Source organism: Octopus sinensis, linkage group LG7 (genome assembly GCF_006345805.1).
Source record: "Octopus sinensis linkage group LG7, ASM634580v1, whole genome shotgun sequence".
NCBI lineage: Eukaryota > Metazoa > Mollusca > Cephalopoda > Octopoda > Octopodidae > Octopus > Octopus sinensis.
Window position 1 is genome coordinate 25,389,266 of NC_043003.1, and position 19,130 is coordinate 25,408,395.

General features: G+C 39.5%; 1 protein-coding gene across 1 annotated transcript; it reads left to right on the forward strand.

Annotated features, from left to right (window-relative positions):
- The first annotated feature begins 1,800 nt into the window (after nucleotides 1-1,800).
- Nucleotides 1,801-18,182, forward strand: LOC115214007 (zinc finger protein 850-like). The gene is made up of 2 exons (XM_029783020.2): nucleotides 1,801-3,261; nucleotides 11,541-18,182. The coding sequence occupies exons 1-2, from the start codon at nucleotides 2,001-2,003 to the stop codon at nucleotides 12,815-12,817; spliced, it is 2,538 nt and encodes an 845-aa protein (XP_029638880.2). The 5' UTR covers nucleotides 1,801-2,000; the 3' UTR covers nucleotides 12,818-18,182.
- The last annotated feature ends 948 nt before the right edge of the window (nucleotides 18,183-19,130 follow it).

Genomic DNA, 19,130 nt, shown 5'->3' on the forward strand with positions numbered 1-19,130 from the left:
TGATATTTTATTTCGCTCAGTTAAGTTCATTGATACACGTACAAAGAAAAAAAAAGTTTACGAAAATAAAGCTGCTGTACGGATGGATCGGGTGTGATATGTGTTGTATTGTCTCGGACTAAGATCTGTTGCTATGTGTTACCCGAGTCCTTTAGTAATATTTACATCTGTATAATTATGTTTCCCTAATTGAACACATTTATAGTGTTTCGTTATATACTTAACATCAAGAATGGTTAACGTCACATTGAATATTTTATATTACTTATGTTAGTCGTGGAATATTTCGAAATTGTTGCCGATACAAAAATATTACAGTAAAAAAAAAAATACTTCAGCTTTATAACAAAGTAACGTTTTGAAGATTTTTATTATATATACTAAAAAGACAATATTGTTATATTTCGGGATTGCCTTTTTCTTTTATTAACCCCCCTCCCCCGCCCGCCAAATAGCTTTCGATAAATATCAAAATGTATCAGTCAACGCTATCAAGAGAGACGACTTCAATACAAAGGCGGATCAACAATTGAAACTGATCGGTGATAATAATCATTGCCGAGTCATATAGACTCATAGAGCCAGTTTCCCCACATTCTGGACCAGGCGATGAGCAAAACACTTCATTTCACGTTGCCCCAGTCCAATCAGCTGGCACAAGTGAGTAATCCTGCGACAGACCGGCGTCCTGTTCAGGTGTGGAATATATACACTACAGAACCCGGGAAACCGACCTTATGAATCTATATGATTCGGTAAAGCGCTTTATGGTTTATAATAATAATAATAATTTCTACTATAGGCACAAGGCCTAAAATTCAGTCAGTTATGGACTTGTCGATTACATTGATTCTAATGCTCAACTGTAATTGTAGTTTTGGTACAAGACCGGTAATTTTGAAAAGAAGGGCAATTTACTTACATCAATCTCAATGCTTGACTGGTACCTATTTTATCGACTTGAAAAGGATGAAAGGTAAAGTCAATCTGCTCAATTTGAATGTAAAGAGCTAAATGAAATACCGCTAAGCATTTTGTCTAACATGCTAACAACTCTGCCAGCTTATCACTTTGATGATGATAATAAGAGTACTTAGAGAGCACAAACCTCTCCTAAGACAACACCAACATCCTCTCAATAATTAGCCAGAGATGATTTTTAAAATGAGAATATCTGAGATAAAATCAACTGCTCTCACAAATGAGTATACTAAAAATGAACCCAACCACTCTAAAAAATTAAGTAAAAAAAACAGGAAAAATAATCCAGAATCCTTGTCCGGTACCAGATCAATCCCAAAATCTAATCAGTTTGTGCCAGTCACAAGGCCAAACATTCTTGAAAGTTTAATATGAATCCATCCAGCAGTTCTTGAGTTATCTTGTCCAAAGACAAACAAATATGACTGAAAACAATACCTTTGCCTTCACTAAGGTGGAGGTAATGATGATGTAGATAGTTGTGCAATGGCTCAAGTATTCAGCAACTGTTGCTCAGATAGAATAGTGTAGTTTGAGAAGGATTTAGATGTATTGTTTGGGGTTACATATTGACTGTCTTTTTATATCTGTGGATATTCTCTCTCTCTCTCTCTCTCACTGTTTTCAATTTTTATTGTATTTTGATATTTATAGTATACCATCTTCCATTTCAGAGTTTCACAAGTCTTTGAGATGAAAGTCTCTTATCCAAGATACAAGAAATTTCTCGTATTTTGAAACTACAAGTAATGAGTGAAACACATGCTTGCTATTCTACGATTAAAATGAAAAAAATTGGAAAATGAAAATGCAAAAATGAAAAAAATTGATGCCACATTCCAGTGTCAACTAGATGATTTTGCATCCATGTTAAAATTGAAAAGTTGATAAACAGCTTCTGGTGAATTGTATACTAGCTCTTTCATATCCAAAATTAACTGGAGAAGTGGAGTTAGTTTAATATATTTCTGTGGGAAAAAAAAAGGCGTTCGAAGACTGGAGAAGCAAAAGAGAATATCATGGAAGAAATATCATACAAGAGTCAGTTTCTTGGAGAAACACAGCTAGAAAATATTGATTTCTCTCAAGAGAAACAAGAGGAGGCAGAGAATAAACCCTACTGCAGTGATATTTCTACAACAAAAAATAATTTAAAACCTGAAGTAAATAATTTACTTCACTCTGGATCAAAGTTTTATCAATGTAAAGAATGTGGCAAAAATTTTACAAGAAACAGTTCTTTATATCGGCACCAACTTATTCATACAGGAGAGAAGCCATACCATTGTGATATCTGTGGTAGAAAGTTTTCACGGCAGAGCAGTTTACGTACACATAAGTATACTCACACAGGTGATAAACCATTCCAATGTGATATTTGTGGCAAAAAGTTTACTGGAAATAATGATTTAACTTGTCACAAACGTATACACACAGGAGAAAGGCCATACCAGTGTGACATCTGTGATAAAAGATTTATGGGGAATAGGGATTTATCTCGGCACAGACGTATCCACACAGGAGAGAGGCCATATCACTGTGATATCTGTGATAAATCATTTTCTAGGGATAGCAATTTGTATAGACACATACGTATACATACAGGGGAGAATACCTCATGCCAGTGCAATATTTGTGGTAAAACATTCTCAGACAATGCTAACTTAACACGCCACATACGTATACACACCGGTGAAAAACCATACCAGTGTGATATCTGTGATAAAGCATTTTCCTTACGTAGTGGTTTATCTTCCCACAAACGTACTCACACAGGAGATAAACCATATCCCTGTGATATCTGTGATAAATCATTCTCTACAAGTAGTAGTTTATGTAATCACAAGCGTACTCACACAGAGGAGAAGCCATACCACTGTGATTTCTGCAATAAGACATTTTCTATGAGCTGTAGTTTGTCTAGCCACAAACGTATACACACTCGGGAGAGTCCACACCACTGTGATATATGTGATAAAACATTCTCTACAAGTTATATTCTCTGTAGACACCTGCGTATTCATGCAGGAAGCAGCTCTTCATACCAGTGCAATATTTGTAGTAAAACTTTCTCAGACAGTACTAATTTAACTCGTCACATACGTATTCACACAGGAGAAAAACCGTTTCACTGTGATATCTGTAATAAAACATTTTCCAGAAGCAGTAGTTTATATTCCCACAAACGTACTCACACAGGAGAGAAGCCATATCACTGTGATATCTGTGGTAAATCATTCTCTGTCAGCAGTAATTTATATACCCACAAACGTACTCACATGGAGGAGGATCCAAATGATTGTAATACCTCTAATAAGTCATCAGTTAATAGTTTATATACACATAAATGTACTCACACAGGAGAGAAACAGTATCACTGTGAAATATGTGGTAAAGTATTTTCTACGAAGTGTAGTTTATCTAAGCATAATCGTACTCATACAGGAGAAAAACCATATGGTTGTGGTATCTGTAATAAGCGATTTTCTAGAAGTAGCTCATTGTCTACTCACAAACGTTTCCACACAGGAGAGAAGCCTTATCGATGTATTGTCTGTAGTAAATCATTCTCTGCTGCTAGTGGTTTATATTTCCACAAACGTACTCACACAGGGGAGAAGCCTCATCGATGTGTTATTTGTGGTAAATCATTCTCTGCTGTTAGTGGTTTGTATTTCCACGAACGAACTCATACAGGAGAGAAACCATACCATTGTGAAATCTGTGGCAAAACATTTTCTATGAGCTGTAGTTTATCTAACCACAAACGTACACACACGGGAGAGAAACCATATCACTGTGGTGATTGTGGTAAAACATTTACTTACAGCAGTTCTTTGTATCGTCATAAAAAGATTCATAGAAAGGAGAAATAATAATTGAACTATACAATAATACTTGGAAAGAGTGAATAGAAATACTGTTGACAATACTAATGTTACATATAACATGTTAGTCATTCTACACTTTTTATAAGATGTGTATAGATATTTTTGTATTTCTAATGATTTATTGCACCAGTATCATTAAACCGTCACTATAATTTTCTTAAGTTTTTACCATTTCTCTACATTTAATCAACATTAAAAACATTTTTGTTCCTCTAATGGACTACAGTAACTAAAACGCTATAGCTGGATAAAATGGCATTATATGAGAAAATTTAAGGGAATCATTCAAATCTAACTTTTTATTTCTTTTAATTGAAATAAAACTATAAAATAATGGTTTGTGTTATTTAAATTACACTTTTTCAGCCTAAAGAGTTTACTATTAATGATGTTGTAGTAGCAGCCTATTAAACTTTTGTTTTAAAGGTTACAGTTATGCCACTGTGGATGTTTTAATAACATTCATTAATAAAGTAACTAGTAATTAAGCGTAAGAAAACATTTAGAAAATATTGGTTTCAAATTTTGGCACAAGGCCAGGAATTTGGGGGGAGGGATAAGTTGATTACATTGACCTCAGTGATCAACTGGTATTTATTTTATCGACCATGAAAGGATAAAGGCAAAGTCCAACCTCAGCAGAATTTGAACTCAGAGCATAAAGATGGATGAAATGTCACTAAGCATTTTAGCTGGCACAGTGACAATTCTGCCAACTTGCTGCCTTCCAATGATTTCAAATTTTTGGAAAAGGCCAGGAATTTTGAAGGAGTGGATAAGTCAATTACATTAATCCTAGTGTTCAACTGGTACTTATTTTATTGACCCTGAAAGGATGATAGGCAAAGTTGATCTCAGCGAAATATGAACTTAGAACATGAAGATGGATGGAATGCCACTGAGTGTTTTGCTCAGTGTGCTAACAATTCTGCTAGCTTGCCATCTTACACTTAAAAATTATTAAAAAGGAAGAGGCTCTATTTCTGGAAAGTCTATAAAGTTTTTAGTTTACTTGCTGGGTCTTGTGGAAGAGGCATTGCCTATGGCTTTTACAAGCTTTTCTGAACTGGTGAGGCTGTTGCTGTGGTCCTCTTGGATATTTATAAATTGACACCTACAAGAAAAACATGGAGAGAATTCCAGTAAATCAACACTTTGAGAAAGAATGACTAGGTGTTATGATTAATGTCAGGCCTGGTGGGTTGGACACAACCAGAATGATGGAAAGGGGAGAGGCCAGTAGAACTGGAGTGTCTTAGAGAAGGTAGCATGAGCCTAGCCAGCTTCAAATAGCAATAGACATCGTAGGAGCAGTTGAAAGGGTGGAGAGAAGAGACAATGCACCTGTGGATCAGAGGTTTGCAAGTACCTGAATGACTTGTCAGTCAGTTGGGTGGTCTCTTTCTGGATGTGATCTAGGATATCTGAACAGAATCTACACCATCCCAAATGTGAGAGTAACATTCCATTGAGGTTCTCATATGAACCTTGTAAAGTATCAATAATTGTTAGGGTTTGAGGCATTTTCTGGTCCTGAAGATGTGGTCTTAGCCTTTGCACATCCTTAACATAGAACCTCGATGATAATGAATGCCTACAATTTGAGGGCTCTAGTTGAGTGGCAATCATGTTTTCATGAGTGTGGTGTGGTTTTCTTGTTGAAATAGGGAAGTTTTCTATATCTAACTGGCTGAAAGCAATATTCCATTGGGGTTTGAAGTATCTCCTGGTCCCGAAGATGTAATCCTAGCATTTTCAGGGCAATGTTTGTATGCTCCACTGGAAGATGCTTTTGAGGTTTTTGTTCATGAAACTAGTACAGGTTTTATGTGCAACGTTTAAGTTGTGTGAAAACTATGTATGATACGGGGACGTTAGGAAAGAATGATGAGTAGCATCATCTCTATAAAAGTGGGTGTTCTTTGATATGGTAGCAAATAAGTCGATGTATGAAAGAAGAGAGTGGGGGAACAAAATCAATTGATCACTAAACTTCATAGAATGAGGGATAAAAAGAGATGCACTAACAAATGGCAACAGAACAATCGGATTGTAACCTACAGATCCAAGAGCAGAGGAATGGATGGAGACTATCAGGGAAAAGTTTTGATAGGAGATTTGCTTGTTAGTCATGGTTGAAGCCTTTGCTGTTTTCGAGAGCCTGAGGAATCTTGTTACAATATGGTTAATGAGAGGAGAAATGAGTTGAGATTGCTGAGTGAAATGCCATAAGTTCAGCTTGCACCAGGAAGCAAAAGGCATAGTATCTGTAGGAAGGGCAGAAGTGTGGGTACAGCAGCAGTGTTGTCTAAATATTGAATCACTACTCCATTATCAACCTAACTTGAACTTTATAGAAAATCAATAATTGTTGGGTGAGAGTAATGTATTTTCTGGCCCTAAAAAAAAAGTCTAGTCCATGGTATGCAGTCCTAGCTTTTTCTAGATCCATAGTAACAGTGAAGTCTAACATTTTGAATGACTAAGTTTCTAGTTAAGTGTTGCTAATGTTTAAGGAGTGTTTAGTGCAACTATGTGTTTTTGGAATGTGTAGTACTTCTTTTTCTTTCCATGTTTGTTTTTTAGCCTTTTGAATGAGACAAATTTGGTATGACCCCACTAGACAATGCTTTCAAGATCCTTAGTCATATAAAATATAAATAAATCAGTGAATTTAGATCTTACAGTTTTACATGTAATACCATTAATTAAGTTTTAAAAAGGATAGGAAGACTAGTGTTTGAATTTTCTGATTGATCACAAAGTATAGATTAAGATAATGCTATGTCTGTAGTAAAATATAATCAATCCAGAAGCCCTTCCATGTAGATCTTATCTACAAAACTGTCCATCTCCTTGTAAAGTACATTGTTAAAAGACAGACAGATCAGTAACATCTGAATATGTTAAGCTAACAACACACTTGCTAGTAATGTACAACTACTAGAGGTAGAACAGTAAGCTTTACATTAAAAAGAAAATCTTTTTTTGCCAGGTGGTTGGGCGAAGGGAAGGAGGAAAGTAACCTCAAATCACAGACCTGACCCAAATGCTTGCAACAAAGTGAACTCTGCTGGAAGAGCCCAAAGTGTCAATTGAGCAATGAGTAAAGTCTACCACCCATGTAGACATGGCAGGACTTGAACTCAGAACATAAAGATTCAGAATAAATATTGCTAGGCATCTGTTCCAATGTTCTTCAAGCTGCACCAATCCACCACTTTGGACAGGTACTTCTTTTTTTTTGCTCCTTGAAGGAGAAGTAAAGTTAACCTTGCTGGAATTTAGAATGCAAAAAGCAGGGATAAAAATCATGAAGCATTCCTTCTGACATTTTAAAAACTCTGCCAATTTACTTTTGTAAGGCATCTTTTAATATTAATTTCTAATTTAAAGGTGGTGAGATAGCAGAATTACTAGCACACTGGGAAAAATGCTTAGCAACATTTTGTTTTGTCTATACATTCTGAGTTCAATTTCTGCCGAGGTCTACTCTTTCTTTCATCCTCTCAGGGTCAATAAAATAAGTACCAGTTGAGCACAAGAGTCAATGTAATCAACTTACTTCAACCCCAAAATTGGTAGTCTTGTGCCAAAATTTGGAACTAATATTCGTTTCTAACTTAAGTACAAGGCTAGCAATTTTTGGGGAAGGTGCTAATCGATACCATCGACTCCAGTCCTTGATTGGTATCTTATTGACCCTGAAAGGATGAAAAGGAAAGTTGACCTAAGTAGGATATGAACTCAAATTATAAAAGCCAGAATAAAAATCACATCGCATGGTGCTCTAACAATTCTGCTAATCTACTGCTCTTATGGTTTCTTCTTTAGGCACAAAGCAAGCACACTTGAAGTGAGGTGGTTAGTTGCTGTCATCGACTCCAGTACACAAATAGTACTTGTTTTATAGACCTGAAAGGATGAGAGGCAGAAAAAAAATACTGAATAGATGATGTAATATATTTTACCGATGCTCTAACGATTCTGCCAGTTCGCCACCCTTACTAATTTCTGATTTAGGCACAAGGCCAGCAATTTTGAGGGGAGAAGGGTTAGTCAATCGATCGTCTAAATTAACTGATACTTTATTTTATCGACGCTGAAAAGGATGAAAGGCTAAGTTGACCTCGCAGTGTTTGAACTCACAATGTAAAGAGCTGGAAGATGCCTCTTGATAATCCTTTCTACTATAGACTCAAGGCTTGAAATTTTGGGCGAGGGAGTTATACGATTACATCGACTCCAGTGCTCAACTGGTACTTATTCCATCAACCCTGAAAGAGTCGGTATTCGAACTCGGAATGTAAAGAACTGGAAGCTATCTTTAAATAATGACAGATATTTTGTGTTAAATATTTTTGTCATAACATGAATGGCATTTCACAGAAAGACATGATGCTTCAAAAGAACTATTCTTTTTTTCTTTTGTCTTCTGCGCAACAGAAAGAACCAAATAAGGGAAGTAAATAGCGGGAAAAGAGTTACTCCCCCTTGGCAGCTGACGAAACACCTTTTTATCTACCATCTTTAAGCTTCTTTAAGAGGTTCGTAGTTATTCTTCTGTACAGCAAACATTGATGTTTTCATCGAGATTTTGTGGTCGAGAAGATATTCAAAAGTAAGTATTTGTGAATTAGCACTTTATTTCTCGTAGACTTCATATCTGACTATGTGAAAATCAGACATATTTCATCTTCGGACTAAGTTTTACCTGTGCCTGTTTCTTTTGATATTGCATTTCGCAGAGCCAGTCTAAAGACACACAGAGAAAAAGTTTACTAACATAATCTCATTTAGTCTAATATATGAAGTATGTATGAAAGTGGACTTATCTACAGAAAGTATCTTAGCTTTGTAATGTATTTCCCTAATTTATAAAACCCTGAATTATAACGTGTTGTTCTTTTCTGCTGTGGCTTCAACTAATATATTATCAGTCCTGTGGTTATATTGAACCGCACCCCCTTTGGGATTTTTTTTTTTTTCAGGAACCTACTATATCGAATACGGAGATTCCGAATCCGCAAAAAAAAAAATCTGCATTTCAAAATTTAAACCCCACCTCCCTCCAAATTTCTAAACTTTAATTAAAATTTTTTTATTCAAAATACGTAGAAAAATACGGAGATTATGATTCTGAAAAAAAAAAAAAAAATTCTGTAAAATTTCAATTTAAAAAAAAATATATATATATATGTGTGTGTGTGTGTGTGTGAAATAAACACCCCTCCGCTCTATGACAAGAAGTGAAATTAAAAGTGTTTTCGTGACGAACATAACCCAACATGTTGTGGTCAGGGTTTTTTGGAATTAAGAGAGGTATGTAAAAATTAGATTTTTTGCACACACACACACGCAACAAAATGACATTAAAATTTTTTTTTTTCTCTTTTGATAATTCGTATTAAAACAGTACTGAATATAGGAATAATGTATTTATTACAATTAAATGTAGAAAAAAAAAACCCATTTTTCCACCTTATTTCGAAAATCTCGAAGAACAAGTCGCGGCACCTGGACAACTAACTGTTCGTGTTGCCGATGCCTTTAACTGACCCCAGTTTAAAAGTATACCAGTTATAACTGGATAGAATGTCACAAAATGTTTGGCGGAGTTTTTAAACAGTTGTCTGTCGAAGTCCCATACTTGACGGGAAAGAAAAAGGTGCCCCCCCCCCCACCACCTTCAGTTATTAGTATTCTTGCGTTTCATACAATGGAAATTCCGATTCTGATTTTTTTTTTCTTTTTTTTTTTTTGTTATTTCTCTTATATGACTGCAGTATGTTTTAATGAAGATTCAAGTGTTATTTCCAACATTTTGTACTACCACAATAATTCAAGTATTCAGTAGTTTAACTTCAAACCAACTTTGTTCCAACTCTGACCATCCTGTCAATCCTTCAGGCAGAGTGTATCCAATGTATGCTTTGATTTCAAAGAGATTTGGCTGCTATTTCTAGCAAATACTCATTTTCCCTGACCAGTTCTAGGTAACTGTACTTGAATAAGGAAAACTCGAATGAAAATAGATTTTACAAGTATTGAGAGTATAAAATAAAATGAGGATGTTTTGGTAAGTGTATTATTGTCTTAGGTGGGTCATGACTGAAGCAGACATTAAAAATATTCTAGACACAGTCAAAATCAAACCAAATCAACATCAGTGGAAATTGCAGCTGTGGTTAAGCGAACCATCCGATCGTTTGTCCGTTGCCAGCCTCGCCTGGCCCCCGTGCCGTTGGCATGTAAAAGCACCATCCGCTCGTATCCGTTGCCAGACTCGCCTGGCCCCCGTGCTGGTAGCACGTAAAAGCACCATCCATTCGTGTCCGTTGCCAGCCTCGCCTGGCCCCTATGCCGGTGGCACGTAAAAACACCATCCGTTCGTGGCCGTTTGCCAGCTCTGTCTGGCACCTGTGCTGGTGGCACGTAAAAAGCACCCACTACACTCACGGAGTGGTTGGCGTTAGGAAGGGCATCCAGCCGTAGAAACACTGCCAAATCTGACTGGGCCTGATGAAGCCTTCCGGCTTCACAGACCCCAGTTAAACCGTCCAACCCATGCTAGCATGGAAAACGGACGCTAAATGATGATGATGATAGCCATCTTGTCTTGACAAAATACTTTATCCAATATAGCCTGTCTTGTTTTCCAAAATAAGACGGTAGGCTGTAACTTGAGAGAAATTTGCCTATTTTACTGGGTTACTTAATGTCTTGTCTTAGTGAATATTCTCTCTCATTCTATTTCTAAATTTCATTGTTTCTTTTCTCTGATAACTTTGTTGACATTTATAGTATAACCATCTTCTATTTCAGAATTTCACAAGTCATATCAGATGAAATTTCTTATACAACAGGAAATTTGTCCGATTTCAAAACTACAGGCAGATACTGAGGGAAACATGTGACTGTGTTTGCTTTTCTTTGATTAAAATGTAAAATATTTCTCCTGAATTGTAATTTAAAGTAAAGAAAGACAGAAAACAAAGAAAAAATTGATGCCATATTCCAATGTCAACTAGATGATTTTGCAAACTTGAAAAATTCAGTAAATAACTTCATGTACATTGTACTTCAGGTACATTGTATGCTAAATTGATGAGTGTAGCTAATTTAGCATATCTCTGTTGGAAAAGTGTTGAAAGACCAGAGAAGCAAAAGGAAATATCATGGAAGAATTATCATCTGAGAGTCAGTTTCTTGGAGAAACACAGCTAGAAAATATTGATTTCTCACAGGAGGAGGCAGAGAATAAACCCTACTGCAGTGACATTTTTACAACAAAAAATAATTTAAAACCTGAAGTAAATAATTTACTTCACTCTGGATCAAAGTTTTATCAATGTAAAGAATGTGGCAAAAATTTTACAAGAAACAGTTCTTTATATCGGCACCAACTTATTCATACAGGAGAGAAGCCATACCGTTGTGATATCTGTGGTAAAAAGTTTTCACGGCAGAGCAGTTTACGTACACATACGTATACTCACACAGGGGATAAGCCATTCCACTGTGATGTTTGTGGCAAAAAGTTTGCTGGAAGTAGTGATTTAACTTACCATAAACGAACCCATACTGGTGAAAGGCCATACCAGTGTGACATCTGTGATAAAAGATTTATTGCAAATAAAGATTTGTCTCGGCATAAAGTTATACATTCAGGAGAGAGACCATATCACTGTGATATCTGTGGTAAATCATTCACTCGCAATAGCAGTCTATATAAACACATACATGTTCATACAGGGTGGGAGCCATCATTCCAGTGCAATATTTGTGGTAAAGTTTTCTTGGACAATAGCCATTTAGCTCGCCATACACGTACTCACACAGGTGAAAAACCATACCAGTGTGATATCTGTGATAAAGCATTTTCTGGGAGTAGTGGTTTATTTTCTCACAAACGTATTCACACAGGAGATAAACCAAATCCTTGTGATATCTGTGGTAAATCATTCTCTACTAGAAGTAATTTAAATAGCCATAAACGTATTCATACAGGAGAGAGGCCATACCACTGTGATTTCTGTGATAAAACATTTTCTATGTGCTCTAGTTTGTCTAATCACAAGCGTTTACACACAGGGGAGAGTCCATACCGCTGTGATATCTGTGGTAAAACATTCTCTACAAAAAGCCATGTAAATAGACACCTGCGTATTCATACTGGAGACAGCTCTTCATACCAGTGCAATATTTGTAGTAAAACTTTCTCAGAGAGTACAAATTTAACTCGCCACATACGTATTCACACAGGAGAAAAACCATTCCACTGTGGTACCTGTGATAAAGCATTTACTAGTAGTGCAAGTTTATCTTACCACAAACGTACTCATACAGGAGAGAAGCCGTATCACTGTGATATCTGCGGTAAATCATTCTCTATCAGCAGTAATTTATATGCCCACAAACGTACTCACATGGAGAATCAGAACCACTGTGATATCTGTGGCAAGTCATTTTCTGTAGCTAATAGTTTATATACACATAAGCGTACCCACACAGGAGAGAAACCATACCACTGTGGTATATGTGGCAAATCTTTTTCGGTGAAGTGCAGTTTAACTAACCACAAACGTATTCACACGGGAGAGAAACCATATCACTGTGGTGTCTGTGGCAGGACATTTTCTAGAAGTAGCTTTTTGTCTACACACAAACATTTACATACAGGAGAGAAACCATATAGCTGTAATATCTGTGGTAAATCATTCTCTGCTGCTAGTGGCTTATATTGCCACAAACGAACTCACACAGGAGAGAAACCATACCATTGTGAAATCTGTGATAAAACATTTTCTTTGAGCTCTAGTTTATCTAGCCACAAACATTCTCATACAGGAGAGAAACCATATCATTGTGAGGTTTGTGGTAAAGCATTTACTCATGACAGTTCTTTATACCGTCACAAAAGAGTTCACAGAAAAGAAAAATAACTGAAATATACAATAAAAACTCTATGGAAACAGAGAACAGAAATACTGCTGTCTGACAGTAGACATAACCTGTATGTCATTATACACCATAAGGTCACAGGAGGTGGATGCACCAACAGGTAGGTCTGGTATGTTATGACCTGTCGGGACTCAGTGGTTTATCCACTGTTTTTTACTCGGCAGGTGTATGCGCTACCAGACTTCACCCTTATGGACACTACCTTGGCGCGGTGAAAGAGCTTACGTCCATATGGGGGCGATGCCGGATAAAAGCCCTCATATTGGACAAACTAAATGTGTCCATCTTCCCCAAAGTGGTGCCAAGAAATTTGGTGGGGACCATGCGGAATATGGGTGACCCTGATTGGGAGGTGTGAGGCTCCCCCGCTAGGGTGGGTAGGCAGCAGCTGGCCTGCCCTCTTGTAGGTTGTGAGGGTTCCCATCAGGAACACTATGAAATTGGTCAGGTCCACTTCTAGGATACATTGGGGGATCCTGGTTGTTGTCTGGGAGGGTCCTGGCTTAGGTTCTGGTGACTGATTGTTGTGAGGGTCCGTGGCATGTCTGGTGGTTCCTCATTTGGGATCACCAGATTTCTTTTGGACCCAAGTGATAAGGCCTGTCTTTTATGACCCCAGCCAGTGGTGATATCGAAAAACCACTGCTTACATGGGGTGGATGCACTGACATGCCGAGCCTGGCTTTTATGACCCCTTGGGGCCTGTTGGTTATGACCTCCTGCAGGGGACAACGGACCATCTCCTCTGCAAGGTAGCATTAGTGGCTTACAGAATAACGACAGGACTGGTGTTGGGTGCTTTTTATTGCGCCCGACACTGACATATAACCGGATTAGATCAGGCATTTTTAGCTTAGGCTACAGTACGTATTCCCTGGTAGTAAAAGGCTTTCAGCTCCCGCTGGACCTAGCACATGTCCCCATCGATTACGTCCATTCTCTTATTTTAGAAATGGACCAAGATGTGGCAGCTAGGGACCTCCCCCTTGACGTCCATTCTCTTAATTTAGAAATGGACTGAGAGGAGGTAGTGAGGGTATCAAGCCTCACTCCAGCAGGGAGCGAATTTTCATTGCCAATTCCCTGTGCGTCATGCTCCATAGCCTGTCCGCTATGTCCTCTGCGCTTCACTTCTCCCCAAAGATGGGGAGATCATTTAGAATGTAGACATGGTATTAGACCTGTCTACAGATATAGCAAATGTGGTAGGGAAAGTGGACACCTCCATTCAGTGAGGTGCCATGCCGGCTTGTGCGATGGTGCATCTGGTGCGCCTGCCCCAAGTCCTGCTCTGCTTACCTTCCAATGTGACCACTGCAGCCGTTCTTTTTTGACAGCTGTAGGCCGAGGCTTCAGGCCGAAGACGCAGAGGCTGTTGGTCAGATGAGGAAGTAGTGGTCCTCGTCGAGAAGGAGGCGGAGTTTTTGAAGGCAGGGGTTGGGTTAATTAATGCAGCCATCGCACGGTTCCTACCGGGCAAGACTACCAAACAGGTAGGTTCCAAGAGGGCTACCCTGGCCAAAAAGACTCGTGTGAGTCATCAAGAGTCAGGGCAGCCCATGGCCGATTCCCAGTCACAAGTCAAGGGCTGGTTTATTGGAGACCCCTCAGTTTTTTTTTTGTTTTTTTTCTATTACGAGGAGGTAGTAAGGTTCTTGTGCCTTGCTTCGGTAGTGAATAGACCTAATCTGAAAAAGACAATAAAAAGAAAACCGAATTGACTCTAGATACCCGTTTCATAGGATATTTTAGATATTTTTTAACATTTAAAAATTATTTTAATATTGTATGGGACAGTGAGATCGTGCTGGCTTGACAATTATGCCTGTGTCCTGTGCACGTCACCAATGGCAAGGCAAAAAGTGGGACCACCCACTATAAATAAAGGGAATAATGACTATAAATGTCTATTATATCACAGCCAAATGCCTCGTCATCTAATTAGTGACGCGCATGAACGGATCAACAAAATTCCCACTGTCCCTATCTACTGTCTAGCGAAACCACAGCCAAGGGAACGGGCTTGGAGTTCTCGGTATCGAGCACGAGTGTGGCCGGTCGGTTGGCGGGGAGTAAGTCAGTAGTATACGACGTTATCAACGAAGACCACGAGTGTGTGTGTCCATGTGTTATCGACGAGGCACAAAGTGGCGAGTTCTTGGTGTTGAGCACGAGTGCGGCCGGTTGGCGGGGAGTAAGTGTGATTTCTGCCCAGTGCTCTGCATGTCAAAGTGAAGAAATTCAACCAAGTGCGGGTAAACGGTGGGAGTAACTGTGATTCTCTCACCTGGGAACTTTAGGTGTTGGTAGGGCCCTCTCCTGCATTACTTCGGGGGTACCTGAGGGGTTTCTGGAAGGGTCCTTATTTTGTTTGTTTGGTTTGTTGGGGGGGGGGGCACCGGATCACTATCGGGCCCGAGTGAAGGGGCCTGTCTTTTATAACCCCAGACAGCGGTGCTATCGAAAAACCACTGCTGATCTGGGGTGGATGCACTGACAGGCCTTGCCTTGCTTTGACGAAACCCTTGGGACCTGGCTGGTTGTGCTTATGCTTGAGTACACTAGCAGGGAGGTCTCGTATGCAATGACCTGTTGAGACCCAGTGGTTTTTCTGCTGGGTTATACTCGGCAGGTGGATGTGCTGCCAGGCCTTACCCTTGGGTGAAGTCACTGTTGGGCAGAGCCACTCGCGGTCTGCTGTTAGGAGTCGAATTAGTGGGCCAGAGGGTTTACTAGGTGGTTGGGGTAGTGGATTAGCTTGCCCTATTCGGTGGGGTTGGTCTTGCGCCTCCTTTAAGTTAAACTTAATCGTTTCAGCCATGGACCCATGGAAATTGCCGCCCAGTTAGTTATGAAATGAATAATAAGGTGAAAAACAAACGGCAGCCAGGCACCGCCAAACTGGTGGCCTGTGGGTCCGGGACGGGGCCCACAGGTCAGGCTGAATGTACTGCCCAGTTGCATTCGGCTGCACTGTGACCCTCCCCTGCAGGGGACAATGAGTCATCTCCCCTGCATGGTAAATCTGGTGGCTCACTAAATTATGACAGGACCAGTGTCGGGCGCTCTCTTTTGCACCCAACACTGACGTATCACCGAAAAAAGGTATTTTCAGCCTAGATTATAGCAACTATTCCCTGGTGGTTAAAGGCTTTCAGCTCCCGATGGACCTGGCACAGGACCCGGTCGATGACGTCCAGTCTCTTTCTTTAGAGACGGACCGAGATGGGGTCGCTAGAGACCTCCCCCATGACGTCCATTCTCTTAATTTAGAAATGGGCCAAGAGGAGGTAGTGAGGGTATCAAGCCTCACTCCAGCTGGGAGCGAATTTTCGCTGACTATTCCCTGCATGTCGTGCTCCATAGCCTGTCCGCTATGTCCTCTACGCTTCTCTTCTCCCCCTAGATGGGGAGAACATTTAGACAGTAGACATGGCGTGAGGCCTGTGTACAGGTGTAGTAAATGTGGTAGGGAAAGTGGACATCTCCATTCGATGAAGTGCCACGCCGGCTTGTGTGATGGTGGTGCATCTAGAGCGCCTACTCCTAGTCCCCTATTCTCCTTCCAATGCGACCACTGCAGCCGTTTTATTTTGACGGCTGTAGGCCGATCGCAGCACATTCGCCACAAGCATCCTGCAGTGGCTAATGCCCGCAGGATTGCTGCTCGTTTAGAGCAAGTGGTGAAAAAGCGTGCTGATCAGGCAGCCGCTGCCGAGGCATCAGGCCGAAGACGCAGAGGCTGTTGGTCTGACGAGGAAGTAGCGGTCCTCGTCGAGAAGGAGGCAGAGCTGTCAAAGGCAGGGGTAAGGCAGATAAATGCAGCCATCGCACGGTAGGATCCAAGAGGGCTGCTCTGGCCAAAAGGGCTCGTGTGAGTCATCAAGGGTCAGAGCGGTCCGCGGCCAATTCCCAACCACATATCGAGAGAGGACCTCAGTCTAACTTAGACTGGAAGGATCGCTTCCTCGATGCTGCATGTCCTGGGCATACCCGTTGGTCTGCAGTCTTCTCCGAGGTCCTATTGGAACTTGTAGAAGACGGGACCTCGGCTGCCTAGGGCTCTTTTGAGAGAAGAGTAGAGGACTGGGTGGAGCACTACAGATCGCGTAGGGAAGAGACCACCAGGAGAATTAGTGTTAGGTCTGCTAGGAACAATACCAACTTTCGGCGGCGGGGTAGGCGACTTGCATACACCCGCCACCAGGACTTATTTAGGAAAGATAGGAAGAGGCTCCTTGCAGTTGTCTTAGGCGAAGATAAGGAGTAGGAATGCCCAATCCCACTCTATGCTATAGAGGAATTCTATAGAGGGAGGCTTTCTACTCCAGGCCCTGAGGTCGATCTAACGGACTACCCTTCCCCCTCCCAGGTTGAGAACAGCCCTATTTTGAGACCGTTCTCCGTGTCTTAAACCCGGTACAGTGACGTTAGGTAAATAATAAAAATAAGAAATAAAGACAAGTTTCCCTACCGACTTCAACATACAATACCCCCTCAATGAAGTCTTCAACTTTGTTTATTTTTTTGGAGACTGAGAGGCTGGTTTTTTGGAGACCCTGCAGTACTTTTTTTTTTATTTCTATTTTATTTATTTTTTAAAAAATTTTAGTTTACAAATTTTCTGTGAGGGGTAGCAAGGCTTTTAGGCCTTGTTTCAGTAGGGTTGAGATATAAAAGGAAAAAAAATTATTAGAAAAAGAATACCAGACTTGACAAATTTAAACCCCACCTTCAATTGATGCTTTTAGATATTTTTTAATGTTTTAAAATTATCAATCTTTATTTTAAAGGACAGAGGGTGCTGGCTGTGACAAAGTGGGACCACCCACTCTAAAAACAGGGAATGGATGATAAAAAGTCACTTAGAAAAATAGCCAAATGCCTCGTCATCTAATTTGTGACGCGCATGAACGGATCAACATGATTCCCACTGTCTCGTGAAACCACAGCCAAGGGAACGGGCTTGGATGGATCGACGGGGAAAGAAGACCCTGTTGAGCTTGACTCTAGTCCGGTTTTGTGAGGGCACATGGTAGGTGTAGCATAGGCGGCAGCATTCGCGTTGCCCCGTCGGTGGCACGCGCGGTGCTCTTTCGGTCATCGTTGTTTCTTCGGCAGCGGATATATATGGATATATTTCTCTACATTATTTATTGCATTATATCGTTAATATGTTGCTATAAATTACCAATAAATTTTGAAAATTTTTTACCATTTTGTTTTCAGATTAGTCAAAAAAAAAATCTTGACTTGTAAGTTACAAAATAAATGTACATCTGGTGTACTACAATAACTATCACCCATTATTTGAATAAAAAAACTTTGTATGAGAAAAATAAGGAGTCATTAAAATTGACTTTTTATTTGTTTTAATTGAAATAAAGCTATGACTATTGGTTTGTGTTATCTACATCACACATCTGAATATTTTTCTACTATACATGTTGTAGTGGTCTATTGTAAACCTTACTGCAGTTTGTTGCAGTAAATGGAATAACATTTTGGAACCACAAGTTATTCTGGGGAGAGTTCTATTGTTTTAATGCCTAATTATCTAACACATTCACCTGTTCGATTTCCACTCATATTTTTTCTACCAAATTTTTTGTTGCTTTGCAACCTTATCAACGGATATTGACTGTTATTGGAGGTGCGCTCCCTTTTGTCTGTCTGTGCACATGTGTATGTGTCAGCATGCATGTGTGCCTGTTTATGCACATATGTATGTGTATATATGCATTTGTGTGTATGTATGCTGCATATTCATGTGTTTGTATGTCTATGTGTGCGTATGTTTTAATATGACTATGTATGTGCATCTGTTATGTATGGATGTGTCTTTGTGCATGTGTATATGGTCATGTGTTTATGTTTCCTTTTGTTCATGTGTGTTTGTCCATATTACCTATGTACCTATCTGTTTACCTACATATCCATTTATCTACCTATATAAAGGGAAAATTTATGAAAATAAACAAAAGACGAAGGCAGGTGGAGTACAAACAAACAAATGTATTAGTATAGTGCTCAGGAATAGAAAAAGTCTTTTATGTTTCGAGCCTACGCTCTTCGACAGAAAGATACACAGAAGAAAAACAAAGAGAGGAAAAAAAATGCGTGTAGGAGCTAACGATCTGTCATGGCGTCCTGTATATATGCATGGGCAGGTAAATGGATATATAGGTAAACAGATACATAGGTAAGTAGATAGATAGGTACATAGGTTATATGGACAGACAAGCATACACACAAGGAGACAGAAACACATGAACATATACACACACAGACTCG

What these genes read in the sequence shown, in the direction of transcription:
- LOC115214007 (XM_029783020.2), top strand. Translation starts at nt 2,001, where the DNA reads ATGGAAGAAATATCATACAAGAGTCAGTTTCTTGGAGAAACACAGCTA. An exon ending in TACCCACAAACGTACTCACA is followed by an intron (nt 3,262 to 11,540) that starts TGGAGGAGGATC and finishes AAGTTATACATT; the next exon opens with CAGGAGAGAGACCATATCAC.